The sequence below is a fragment of the Leuresthes tenuis genome, unplaced genomic scaffold (assembly GCF_036924035.1).
Source record: "Leuresthes tenuis unplaced genomic scaffold, fLeuTen1.0.hap1 SCAF_20, whole genome shotgun sequence".
Classification (NCBI taxonomy): domain Eukaryota; kingdom Metazoa; phylum Chordata; class Actinopteri; order Atheriniformes; family Atherinopsidae; genus Leuresthes; species Leuresthes tenuis.
Window position 1 is genome coordinate 23,025,548 of NW_027325374.1, and position 13,438 is coordinate 23,038,985.

At 40.6% G+C, this 13,438-nt stretch overlaps 1 protein-coding gene across 3 annotated transcripts in view; it reads right to left on the reverse strand.

The window, feature by feature from the left end:
• rab3gap1 (RAB3 GTPase activating protein subunit 1) overlaps positions 1-13,438 on the reverse strand; it is a 178,217-nt gene that overhangs the window by 70,829 nt on the left and 93,950 nt on the right. For all 3 annotated transcript variants that reach the window (XM_072373584.1, XM_072373583.1, XM_072373585.1), the window contains one exon: positions 7,357-7,522. In XM_072373584.1, the coding sequence (XP_072229685.1) occupies positions 7,357-7,522 (166 nt within the window). The remainder of the gene's footprint in view (positions 1-7,356; positions 7,523-13,438) is intronic.

A 13,438-nucleotide genomic window follows, 5' to 3' on the forward strand; every position in this document is an offset into this window, starting at 1 on the left:
ATTATAGGAGACAAAGAAACATACAAGAAGTTAAAAAACAACTGAAAATGTGGTTTAGGATGATTAAGACACACAAGATTAGAAAAGACACCAATTTATTAAAATTGATTGCATTTGACAGTCATTTTCAACCGAATATATATGACAAAGGATTTGAACGGTGGAAAACCAAGGGAGTTACAACGTGGTGTGTATTACATAAAGATAGACAGCTGGAGAGTTTCCAAGAAATTAAAGAAAAGTATGACTTGGACAAACATGAATTCTATAGAACTTAGACTTAGAAACTTAGAAACTATTACAAAAAGGAAATCAAGATGGACCCTTCTGGAGAAGTGAATGGTCTGGTTCAAATTATAGTCAAAGCATACAAAGGAAACAAAATCAGAACTATATCTGAATTGTATAAATATATAATAAAAAACAGACACTCCACAAAATACATTAAAAAAAAAATGGGAAATGGAATTTAAGATAAAAATAACAGATGAAGATTGGCAAAATGTGGAAAATGCACCAGACATCGACTAGTTTGCGGATCTGGAGGGAGTTCTCCTGGAAAAATCTGGTACGTTTTTTCATTACACCGAAGGTCAGAAGCAAACTATTAAACTGAAATATCCCCTGCTGGAAGGACTGTGGAGTGCTAAATGCAGATCACTCTCACGTTTTTTGGGAATGTGATAAAATAACAGTTCTGGAAAATTAAACATATCACACTACTGGAAGTACTGGGCTACGCAGTCCCTTTGTCATGTACAATACTATATTTTTGTAATCTATATGGAAAGGAAATGTACAGCAGAAAGACAGATATTTAATTAAGATTCTATTAATAGCTGGTGAGAAAGCTATTACAAAGAAATGGGCTAAGCAAGACCCGCCTACGCAAGATCAATGGTTGGACATTATAGGGGGAATTTATGTGATGGAAAGGTTGACTCAGACTTCCCCTACAGAAAACAGTTCCAAGAGAAATGGGAAAAATGGACTGTTTACACCAGACAGTGACAAACATCACAGAAAGGACGGTCAACTGAATAAGACGATGAAAAATACAGCAGCTTTGGAAGGATAGGATTCCATTTGTTTGAACTTGCTTTTCATACACCCCCACACATGAATGTGCTTTGTTTTTTTCTTCTTAAGTTATCACTACTGTTCTTATTTACAGTGTACTGTTTGTTGTGTGTTATTATAAAAATGAAAAGGCTTCAATAAAACTTTAAGTGGAAAAAATTAAAGAAACTTAAAGAAAATGAAAGAAATTATGATTTTTGTCAAACTTAAAACTATGCGTTTCTGACTTGTTTTAAAGTAGACATTTGTTGTGCACATTCCTGGGCATGAACTGCCAAAGAACACCCGGGGGCTCATACACCACAGTTCACAACTTTGGTTTCCAGCCCTGCACCACATTGTTTGGCCTCAGTTGCTTGACACGTTTGTGGGCTTTTGATAGCCTTTGGTCTTTGTAGCCTCTTCGACATGGCAACAAGTTCATGTGTATGGCTTTATATTTGCAAGGCTCACACAGAGATGTATTTTTATGAAAGTGGTGTTACATCCAAAGAGCAAAAAAAAATGCCAAGTTCTGACTCATCTCAGATGGGGATGAGACAGCATACAGGACTAAAGTAGAGGAACTGTCCTTCTGGTGCTCAGCTAAGAAACTGATTCTAAATGGACTTCAGCAGGGCAGGCCCTGGTGAAGAAGGCTCAGCACCGGCTGCATTTCCTGCATGTCCTCAGGAAGAACAACCTGGACAAGAAGCTGCTGCTGGCCTTCCATCACTCTTCTGTGGAAGGTGTACTTATATACTGTCTGGATGTGTGGTGCATTGGCTCCACAGCTGAGGACAGGAAGTCTGTGCAGAGGGTCATCTTTTGTATTTGTCATCATCAATATGTGTCCATCAGTATCGTAATGCTTGTTAATAACAGATGGTGTGATCCTGGACATGGCACTATGGATTAAATTATCTGTACCTGGGCTTCTCACCGCTTGCTACTCGCTTGTAAACAAACCCACACGGCAACCACTGCAACTGAACTACACAGCTGCTGAATGATTGGCTGTTGGCTCCGGGATATGATAGGCTGTTTCCGCACACTGGGTCCACCCGTCTGGTAGCTGATTGGCTGTTCGCGTGTTTCTGATGACTAGGACAAACTCCATGTAGACAGCTCCGCTTCGATAGAAATTTGTCTCGCCCAGACGCACGCACAGCGGTAACAAACATGAGACAACACTCACACACACAAACTGACCATGGCAGAAGCACTGGGCCCGAGCGGCGAGTCTGCCGCAGCGTGCTGGTGGTACCACTAAAAACAAAACTTTTGGGTTTAAACAAGGCACAGACGATAAAGCAATAGACGATGGCCGTCCACTGTGCAGGCGCTGCCACCAAGCTATAGGAGCCAAAGGAGGCAACACATCCAACCTCATAAAACACCTGCAGTTCTGTCACCCAGATTTATATGTCGAATACCAGGTTAGTATTTCCTGTTTATTTTCTCATTTGGATAATATTAAGCCATATGCTCCGTGTACAGGCTGAAGAATGAAGAGTTAAAAGATGTTAAAGCACCTAGAAAATACATAAAAATATAGTTTTCTCAGGGAATCAGTTCCTGTTTATTGTATTTGGTCCTCTATGTTTTATGTTGGAGAAGAAGCATTATTGCCAAATAGATTTTTTTAAAAGACAGTGGATTTGTATCCTAAGTCGATTATTTATATTAGGATTATGTTTATCATGCATATAACAACATACGTAATTAATAAGTATTCATAACTTGTACAAATACATTGCAGTTCATAAAAATAATAATCATAAAAAAAGGCAGCAGTATCGCGATAATATCCGGAATCGTGATACTTTGTCTGGTATAGTATCGTGGTTACTTTTTTTGGTATGGTGAAAACTCTAGTCCACAGACTGGAATGCACTCAGAGAGCCAGATGATATAACTGTCATGACTGAGTGTGTGACAGATTACATTAACTTCTGTGTGGAGACTATTATTCTCACAAGGACTGTAACGTGCTTCCTCAAAAACAAACCTTGGATCACCATCTGCAGAAAAAAAGCACAGCAACAATATCATCCCCCCTTGGGATAACTGTATGAATTGCTTAGTTAATAAGTTAAGAAAATTTAGCTAAACTCTTCACTAAGCGATATACTTCTGAATGTCCCCCAATGCAAGCAAGATGCTGAATGGGATTATTTTAACCCAAATACATAGCAAAACCATTAGAAACCTGGGGGACCTCATAACCACTGCTCCAGTTCAAGAAGCCATCAAATCCTAACAGAATGGAATATCTGGTTTATTTACCTAGATTGAGCCTTATAGAAGACTTGCCCCAAACATTTTTGAAACAAGGCCCCACTGGGGCACCTGACAGTTGTAGCCCAGTTTAAAGCTCTTAACGGCCTCAGCCCATCATATTTATCTGAGCTTTTAACTGTCCGTAATACTGGTAGAGCTCTGAGGTCAACAAATGAACTTTTGTTGGATGTGCCCAGGTCAAAATACAAGCACTGGGGTGACCGAGCCTTTTCCGTTGCTGCCCGCAGGCTCTGGAATAAGCCCCCCCCCCCCGAGATGCGTCTTATTTCTGACCTGGGCCTCTTTAAATCTAGGCTAAAAACATATTTATTTCAGATGGCTTTTAATACCCAGTAGTATGGTGACTCTTTTATATTATCTTATTCAATTTTGCTCTATTTTATTTTATTGCGGTTACTGTTATTTTATTGTTTTGAACTTCTTTTCTTTATTTATTATCTGATGTAAAGCACTTTGGTACACCAAAATGGATTGTTGTAAAGGGATGTATAAATAAATTACATTTACATTTACATACCTCGTACAGAAATGAGGAGCTAAATAAAAATATATATTTTCCTCTTTTTTGAATAATAATCAATTATATTAAATAATCTATTTTAAAATGACAGAAACTTTGTCATTTTTGGATGGCCAAGTCAAGGTTGGGCTGAATGTCTCTTGAATATGCTTCTAAGCATTTAAAGATTTCAGATCAGAAATTGTATAATGTGGGACAGAACCAAAATAGATGTCCCAGTGAGCTCTCAGGTGTGTGGCACAAATCACAATCAGGGAACAGATGAAAAAAAAATGGTTTAAAAAAAAAAAGGGAGGGTGAAATGGGGTCAAGGTGTTGGTATCAGTCAGTCGGTTACATGCACGCCATCGGATCGGATTAATGGCTAAATTACAATAAGATTGAGTTATTCAGGTCATGTAGACACCTTAATCTGACAAGAGATCGAATCGGATTGGGTTACTTGCGATCGAATTAAGACCCAGAGATAACGTGATCCAAATGCCCACTGAACATGCATGTAGACGACAGTGGATCGGATTGAGCGTTCTGCGCATTCTCGAGATTTTTTCCCGCGATTGTCACCCAGAAGTCAAGGGAGACGATATTACGGTTGTTGTCGCCAGGTTGTTTTGTGAGAGGTAATCTGTGACCTGTTTAAAGGGGAACTCCGGTATTTTTAAACCTAGACCTTATTTCTGGCATGAAATACATTCATCTACTCACCGAGAACAGTTTGGCAAAAGTCGGCGTCCTTCGGAAGATATTTAGAAAAATCGCGATCAGCGTATATCCATGTAAAGGAGTTAATGGGGCAGGGACGATGCAGCCTCTAAATAAGGCATTATCTGTCTTTATTTCACCAATACTTTAAGACGAATGAATGAACAAACATGTACTATTGCTCTGTTAGCTCATAGGTGCTGTTTAAGCAATCAGGGCAGAAGGGTCTTAGTCAAGAAGGTGACCCTGATGGTCACTCTGACAGAGCTCCAGGATTGCTCTGTAGAGAGAGGAGAATCTCTCAGAAGGACAAACATTTGTGCAGCACTCCACCAATCACCAGGTCTGTGTGGTAGAGTGGGCAGACGGAAGCCACTCCTCAGTAAAAGGCACATGATAGCCCGCCTGGAGTTTGCCTAAAGGCACCCTGAAAGACTCAGACCATGAGAAATAAAATTCTCTGTACTCCCACCAACCACAACCTTATGTCAGCAAGCGGTTCTGTAATTTATTACGCCTGTTATGCGTTTGATGTGATTAAACACAATTCGGGTATATGTAAAAGTAGCATTTACAAAAAGAACCCACTTATCAAACATTTAAGCACAATAAAAACATTCACACTTAATACAATCCTGTAGTAAGGTACCAACTTTAATGGTAAGCCTTTGTATTATCTTAGATTACATACCAGTCAGCATTAAGTTACACTTAAAAGTAACCAATCACATTTAAGGATTGTTGCTATTAAAAAGTACTTAGTTACAGTGTTATGTTATTTTATATTTGGTACTCTGAATAACTTTTTACATAAGCACCCTTTTATAATTATTTTTCCACTTTTGCAATAAAGTTGGGGGGGAAATTAACCTTCGAATGTACTGTCCTTGCCTCATTACATAGCCTATTCAATGATTTATAATCTAAAGCTCTGCTAGCAAATAAGAATTGCAGGTACAAAACCCCCTCTGCGGTGCTTTATTAGCAATCAAGTTTGCAAATAACAAAACCAAGAGTGTATGGTTCAGTGCCTCCCACTAAACAAGCTCCAGCAATTCTAATAATGATCCTACAGAAAGATGGCAACTCTACAGTTGTTAGTAAAACCACCTTCACCATATGACCAGCAACATTTTCATTTATTTGTCTGGGAGTGGCAGCTTTAGTCAAAATAAAAGCTAGGCTTCGTTTAGGGCAGTGTTTTTAAACTCCGGTCCTCGTGACCCACTGCCCTGCATGTTTTCGATGTTTTCCTCCTCTACCACACATGTGCTGAACTGACAACTGAGAAGTAGAGGGGAGACAGAGTGCATCCGGAATTTTCTTCAAAAGAAACTGACCTGAGCAACATTTGCAGTTACTGCAAAAAAGTAATACGAGTGCTCTAAACACATTACTATATGATTATGTTACTCATTACCAAAATTGACGCCAGCTAGCGGTGCAACGACACAGGTAACCCATGATACGGCCCGTACCGAAAAACTGGGGTACGTGTTTTGTGCGTAAAGAGAACAATGTTTTTTTCTCCCAAAATTCTCTCTTTATTTTGCTTGTCAGGAAAAACTGTAAACCTACCAGTGTCACTGGTGTACTGAATAATATAACACTTTTTTTTCAAGTTAACAGTTACTAAACACAACTTTCAAATGGTAAAATTAAAATTCTGACTCGGAGCTCAGAAATTCCAACATTCGCGTATAACTTGAACGCACCATTAGTCTCAGCACACAAACGCCGCCCTCTCAATGCAAGCTGCAATGTAAATTAGTCTAATTAACGGAACATTACTCTGCTGTTAGACTCTGTTAGCCCAGCCCTCTAGACCAGAGACCAGCCCCCACTAGATGGCCCAACGACCATCGGCAATCGCCAAACAGGCCAGTTCTGCGGCCAGGCCACCTGGAAATGTGCTGGGGCTCCCGATGGCTAGTCCACCACTGCTCTCAACTCCTCCGCTCGTGCTGGCCATGCCTCTTTGTTTTCCTTTCTCTTTCGTGTGCGAGCTGCAGTTTGAACCCGCCTCCAGTCACAACAGTGTGATTGACAGGAGGTGCGTGGGTGGAGGCACAACAGTGATTGGACATGAACTCGAGGGGAGGGCTTTTCACCTGCATGGACAAGCACATGCAGTGGCCTGTAGAGCATCAGCGCAAAATTAATTTCAAAGCCAAAAACCCGCGGTCCATAAGGGTGTATTGTCCCGTGCATAGTGGACCGAATGGTTCAATATTCTACCGAGTACCGTTGCATCCCTAACGCCAGCACATATGCACAATATAAGGATTTGTGTATTTGATGTCATAGGCATTAATTACCCCCTAAACAAACTGCCTTTAATATCACAGAGTCACTTAGAAGTTCAGCCATATACAGTAATTGTGAGAATGCTGTAAAGCCAGCTTTGACTTTTGGTGTTTCTAACTTTTATACTTTTCACATTTTATGCAGAGTTGATGCAAATTTCACATTTCAACTCTTTCTCCTCTTATCAACCTAACTACTTCTACATACTTTCATTTGGCTATTACCAAATGGGTCAGCTTTTTCATCAAATCTTCCGCTTTTCCGATAGGTTTAAATCATTCCACTATTGTTATTTCAACTTCAAATTCCTTCAACCAAGAGTTCAGCAACTGTTTTTTTCCGCTTTTTTAGCATGGTCAACTATCCCCATTCAGCGCATCAGCACTCTCACTGCTGTTTCGCAGGAACAGCTTTTTCTAGTTGGTTTTCACCTTGTCTTACGTACTTTGTTCCGTGGCACTTACTATCTTTGATTTGAAGATATCAAGAAGACCAGACAAGTGGTTGTATTGGCTTGGCACTTTGCGGAGTTGGACAATCTCAAAGTCAGTACGCACACCTGGCCCTTGGCACTCTCCAGCATATATCCGTCTCCACTTCTGTTGGATCTGCACAAACATGGGAACCTGACTGAACGTACAGAAGAAAAAAGGAGCAGACATTAGTACAGGGTGTTCACTAAACTTCTTGTATACCAGATTAAATCTATGTCATTCAGCTGATGTTCTCTAAAGTTACACTACACCATCTGAATAACAGTATGTAGAATCATACTGTCTCCACATAAGACATAAGATTGCTTTCTATTTTTAGAAAAGAGGGTTTTCCCAGTTGAGTCATTAGTGAGACAGAGATTTCACGGGTGAAACTTTTGAAGCAGTCCGAAGTAGTGTGAGTACAGATTAAGGTCCTCATTGGAGACGTCCTTTGAGTGAAGGAATGTATTCCCCCATTCCAAGTCCGAGAATGAGAAACAGGTTCTCAGACTTTTTACCCTCTCGGGGAACCCAAGCATGATGAAATGAAAAATAAATATGGTTTAAAGGATAGAAATTTTGGGTTTTCCACCTGATGGTTACAATGGTTGTTCTCAGATATAAGAAAATTAGAAGAAAAGTTTTTTGTGAATATGAGAAAGAGAGAAAATGAGGTTTAAATATTGTGAACAGTTGGAAGAATGTAAGAAAGGTATATAATGTTGGAAAAAGGAAAGTGAATTAAGAGAAAGAAAGAAAAATGCTAAACAAACTTTCATTCCTAATAATACGGCTCCGGATGGCTCTGTAATCAGAGCTCGGGAAGGCCTTCACTCTCTTAGAGAAGAACAGGCCAAAAATTCTCCCTTACAGTTTGGCTTGATTCTACGTTTGACAAATGGAAGGCTCTAATTCTCTCCCTCCTCACAGGCATTATTGGATTGTGTATCTTGACTCCTTGCAGCTGCTGTATTGTTCCCTAAGTCCGTGTCTCACCAAATCATTCAAATGACTCAACGAACTCCTTTGCTTTCAGGTTTTTCCTCTCGGGACTCCGACTTAGAGAGTGATGACGATGATCAGGTTTGATTGTTGATGTTCTGTTTATCATCACTATGATGCGTTTTAAACTCGTGTTGTGTGCAAACCTAGGCTAATGTTTTACAGATACACTTATTTTCCTTGTTTCTTTAGGGCTGATTAATATGTATATGTTTATGCATTTAGCAGATACTTTTATCCACAGCGACTTACACAGGTAGGGTAAGGGGGACTTGCCTAAGGACCCTTCAGGACCTTCCATGCAGGGGATTTGAACCCAGGTCACCCTCATGAAAGGTGGCAATCTTACCTCTACACTATCCATTTCACAATATAATGGTAGTATATTGTTTCTACAAAACCAACATTGTCAACCTGGTAGGGTTCAATCTGAACACAGGTAAATACCTTGCTATAGTACTGTTGCCAATGATCTACAATCAGATTTGATGACATCTACTGTGCAAGGGAAGGTTTACCATTATCAATAGTTTTTACCTCTTTCCAAAAAGCTTTTGTGTCTTTACCTACCAGCTTTTTAGCCAATGAATCAGCCCTCATGATTTGCTTGTTCTTTTTAATGAATCGTATAGCATATTTATATTTTCCATTTGTCAACTTTCTATGTTCAAATATAGGACCCTGTCTAGGTTTACCTGCAAGAGCCCAAGAAGTAGTAGCTTCGTGGGCTTCAGCATGATATTGAGACACGTATGTGTTCCAACCGGGCCTAATTTTAATCATAGCATTACATACATAGCAAGGCAGGCTAGCCTCCAACAGCGCTTTAATTATATCAGAAAATAACCCGGATATGTCAGTTTCATGCTGGATATCTGAGCAGTTGCAGTCCGTGCATGTAACTGCCTCCCATGGTAATGTAATGTTACATAACAATTGATCGGTGTAGGCATAGTAGCTTTTATGTCATTGCACTTGACACTGATATCCAAGCTTTATGACAGAAGGTTTGAAATTATTAAACAAAACCACAATACAATGTTTTAGTGCAATACAAATCCCCCAGTACCAAAAAAATCATGGACCAGATCATGGACATAAACTATGAACACATAGAACAATCTTCTGTACGCCAGTTATCATGCAGATGTGAGAATAAGTAAGAAAATATAGCTGCAAGCAGCGATGGCGGGGTCTAGCAGAATAGCAGGTAAGCCTGCGGCTGCTCAGGAAGGCATTATGAGTACATAGACCAAGTTTGGTGTTTGAGATGAACTCGTCTTCATCCAGGGATTCCAACGGTACCTCATTTGTCCAATTTGAACCAACGGCTCCAAAGTTATGAGCAAAATGCATGTTTGCTACTTATAGCGCCCCCTCTGGGTGGACGTTCACCAGACTTCTTGGGCCTCTTACAGACTTGATCATGAGTCTGTGTTAGATGTTTGATGTCAAAAGAGCAAATGGTTGCTGAGATACGGCCTCACGTCCTGTTTGGCGCATCATCGCTGAATTTGATTGGCTGCTACGGGCAAACGGAAACGAAATAAAAAAATCAACATGATAGCTCTTGTGAGGCTTGGTCTGAACCTTCTATATGTCAAGTCCCGTGGTAAGCAGACAATCTGGGTGACCTGTAATGCGTTTTGAAGGTTTTTGATATAATTCAAAATGGCGGACAATCCAAGATGGCGCGCATGACGTCATGAGATTGATTGACCTCGGCTATATCCAGGAACTCCAACGTTACCTGATTTGTGATATTTGGACAAACAGGTGTAAAGTTATGAGCAAAAATGCATTTTTGCTAAATATAGCGCCACCTATAGGTCAAAGATCACTAAAATTCTTAGGCCTGTTAAGGATCGAGTTTTGAGTCAGTGTCATAAGTTTGATGTCAAAAGACCAACCGGTTGCTGAGATATGGCCTCACGTCTTTTTTGGCGTTGTCGCCGTTAACTTTGATTGGTTGTAATGGGTGAACAAAGTCGAAATTGAAAAATCCGCTTCGTATCCTTTGTGCGGATTCGTCCAAAGATACTGTGTGCCAATTTTCATGAGCATTGGTCAAAATTTGTGACCTGTGAAACTTTTTGAAGGTTTTCAACAAAATCCAAGATGGCGGAAAATCTAGTCAGACGGAAAATGACGTCATAGGGTGCGTTGGACTCGTCATGATCCAAGGATTCCAGCGATATGTTGTTTTTGACATTTGGATCAACGAGTCAAAAGTTATTTAGCTGAATGCGCTTCAAACTTTGACATGTTGGTGGCGCTAGAGAGTTTAGAATTTGGGCACGAAATTTGTTGAATTTGCTAATGGGACTGTCCTAATTAGATGTGCCAAATTTCACAACTTTTTACCATTGCGTTAATGGGGCTGCCATAGACTTCAATTGCAGCGGAAAGTAGATCAATAATAAATATAGCTGCAAGCAGCGATGGCGGGGTCTAGCAGAATAGCAGGTAAGCCTGCGGCTGCTCAGGAAGGCATTATGAGTACATAGACCAAGTTTGGTGTTTGAGATGAACTCGTCTTCATCCAGGGATTCCAACGGTACCTCATTTGTCCAATTTGAACCATCGGCTCCAAAGTTATGAGCAAAATGCATGTTTGCTACTTATATCGCCCCCTCTGGGTGGACGTTCACCAGACTTCTTGGGCCTCTTACAGACTTGATCATGAGTCTGTGTTAGAAGTTTGATGTCAAAAGAGCAAATGGTTGCTGAGATACGGCCTCACGTCCTGTTTGGCGCATCATCGCTGAATTTGATTGGCTGCTACGGGCAAACGGAAACGAAATAAAAAAATCAACATGATAGCTCTTGTGAGGCTTGGTCTGAACATTCTATATCTCAAGTCCCGTGGAAAGCAGACAATCTGGCTGACCTGTAATGCGTTTTGAAGGTTTTTGATATAATTCAAAATGGCGGACAATCCAAGATGGCGCGCATGACGTCATGAGATTGATTGACCTCGGCTATATCCAGGGACTCCAACGGTACCTGATTTGTGATATTTGGACAAAAAGGTGTAAAGTTATGAGCAAAAATGCATTTTTGCTAAATATAGCGCCACCTATAGGTCAAAGATCACTAAAATTCTTAGGCCTGTTAAGGATCGAGTTATGAGTCAGTGTCATAAGTTTGATGTCAAAAGACCAACCGGTTGCTGAGATATGGCCTCACGTCCTTTTTGGCGTTGTCGCCGTTAACTTTGATTAGTTGTAAAGGGTGAACAAAGTCGAAATTGAAAAATCCGCTTCGTATCCTTTGTGCGGATTCGTCCAAAGATACTGTGTGCCAATTTTCATGAGAATTAGTCAAAATTTGTGACCTGTGAAACTTTTTGAAGGTTTTCAACAAAATCCAAGATGGCGGAAAATCTAGTTAGACGGAAAATGACGTCATAGGGTGCGTTGGACTCGTCGTGATCCAAGGATTCCAGCGATATGTTGTTTTTGAAATTTGGATCAACGAGTCAAAAGTTATTTAGCTGAATGGGCTTCAAACTTTGACATGTTGGTGGCGCTAGAGAGTTTAGAATTTGGGCACGAAATTTGTTGAATTTGCTAATGGGACTGTCCTAATTAGATGTGCCAAATTTCACAACTTTTTACCATTGCGTTAATGGGGCTGCCATAGACTTCAATTGCAGCGGAAAGTAGAAGAATAATAATAAATATAGCTGCAAGCAGCGATTGCGGGGTCTAGCAGAACAGCAGGTAAGCCTGCGGCTGCTCAGGAGGGGCATCATGTGTCCACAGACCAAGTTTAGTGTTTGAAATGAACTCGTCTTCATCCAGGGATTCCAACGGTACCTCATTTGTCCAATTTGAACCAACGGCTCCAAAGCTATGAGCAAAATGCAGTTTTTCTACTTATAGCGCCCCCACTGGGTGGAAGTGCACCAGACCTCTTGGGCTTCATACAGACTTGGTCATGAGTCTGTATTAGAAGTTTGATGTCAAAAGATTAAATGGTTGCTGAGATATGGCCTCACGTCGTGTTTGGCGCGTCATCGCTGAGTTTGATTGGCTGCTACGGGCCAACGGAAACGAAATAAAAAAATCAACATGATAGCTCTTGTGAGGCTTGATCTGAACCTTCTATATGTCAAGTCCCGTGGAGATCAGACAATCTGGGTGACCTGTAATGCGTTTTGAAGGTTTTTGACATAATTCAAAATGGCGGACAATCCAAGATGGCGCGAATGACGTCATAGGATTCGTTGACCTCGGCTATATCCACGGATTACAACGGTACCTCATTTGTGAAATTTGGACAAACAGGTGTAAAGTTATGAGCAAAAATGCATTTTTGCTAAATATAGCGCCACCTATAGGTCAAAGATCACTATAATTCTTGGGCCTGTTAAGGATCGAGTTATGAGTCTGTGTCATAAGTTTGATGTCAAAAGACCAACCGGTTGCTGAGATATGGCCTCACGTGCTTTTTGGCGTTGTCGCCGTTAACTTTGATTGGTTGTATTGGGTGAACAAAGTCGAAATTGAAAAATCCGCTTCGTATCCTTTGTGCGGATTCGTCCAAAGATACTGTGTGCCAATTTTCATGAGAATTGGTCAAAATTTGTGACCTGTGAAACTTTTTGAAGGTTTTCAACAAAATCCAAGATGGCGGAAAATCTAGTTAGACGGAAAATGACGTCATAGGGTGCGTTGGACTCGTCATGATCCAAGGATTCCAACGATGCCTTGTTTTCGAAATTTGGATCAACGAGTCAAAAGTTATTTAGCTGAATGGGCTTCAAACTTTGACATGTTGGTGGCGCTAGAGAGTTTTGAATTTGGGCACGACATTTGTTGAATTTGCTAATGGGACTGTCCTAATTAGATGTGCCAAATTTCACAACTTTTTACCATTGCGTTAATGGGGCTGCCATAGACTTCAATTGCAGCGGAAAGTAGAAGAATAATAATAAATATAGCTGCAAGCAGCGATGGCGGGGTCTAGCAGAATAGCAGGTAAGCCTGCGGCTGCTCAGGAAGGCATTATGAGTACATAGACCAAGTTTGGTGTTTGAGATGAACTCGTCTTCATCCAGGGA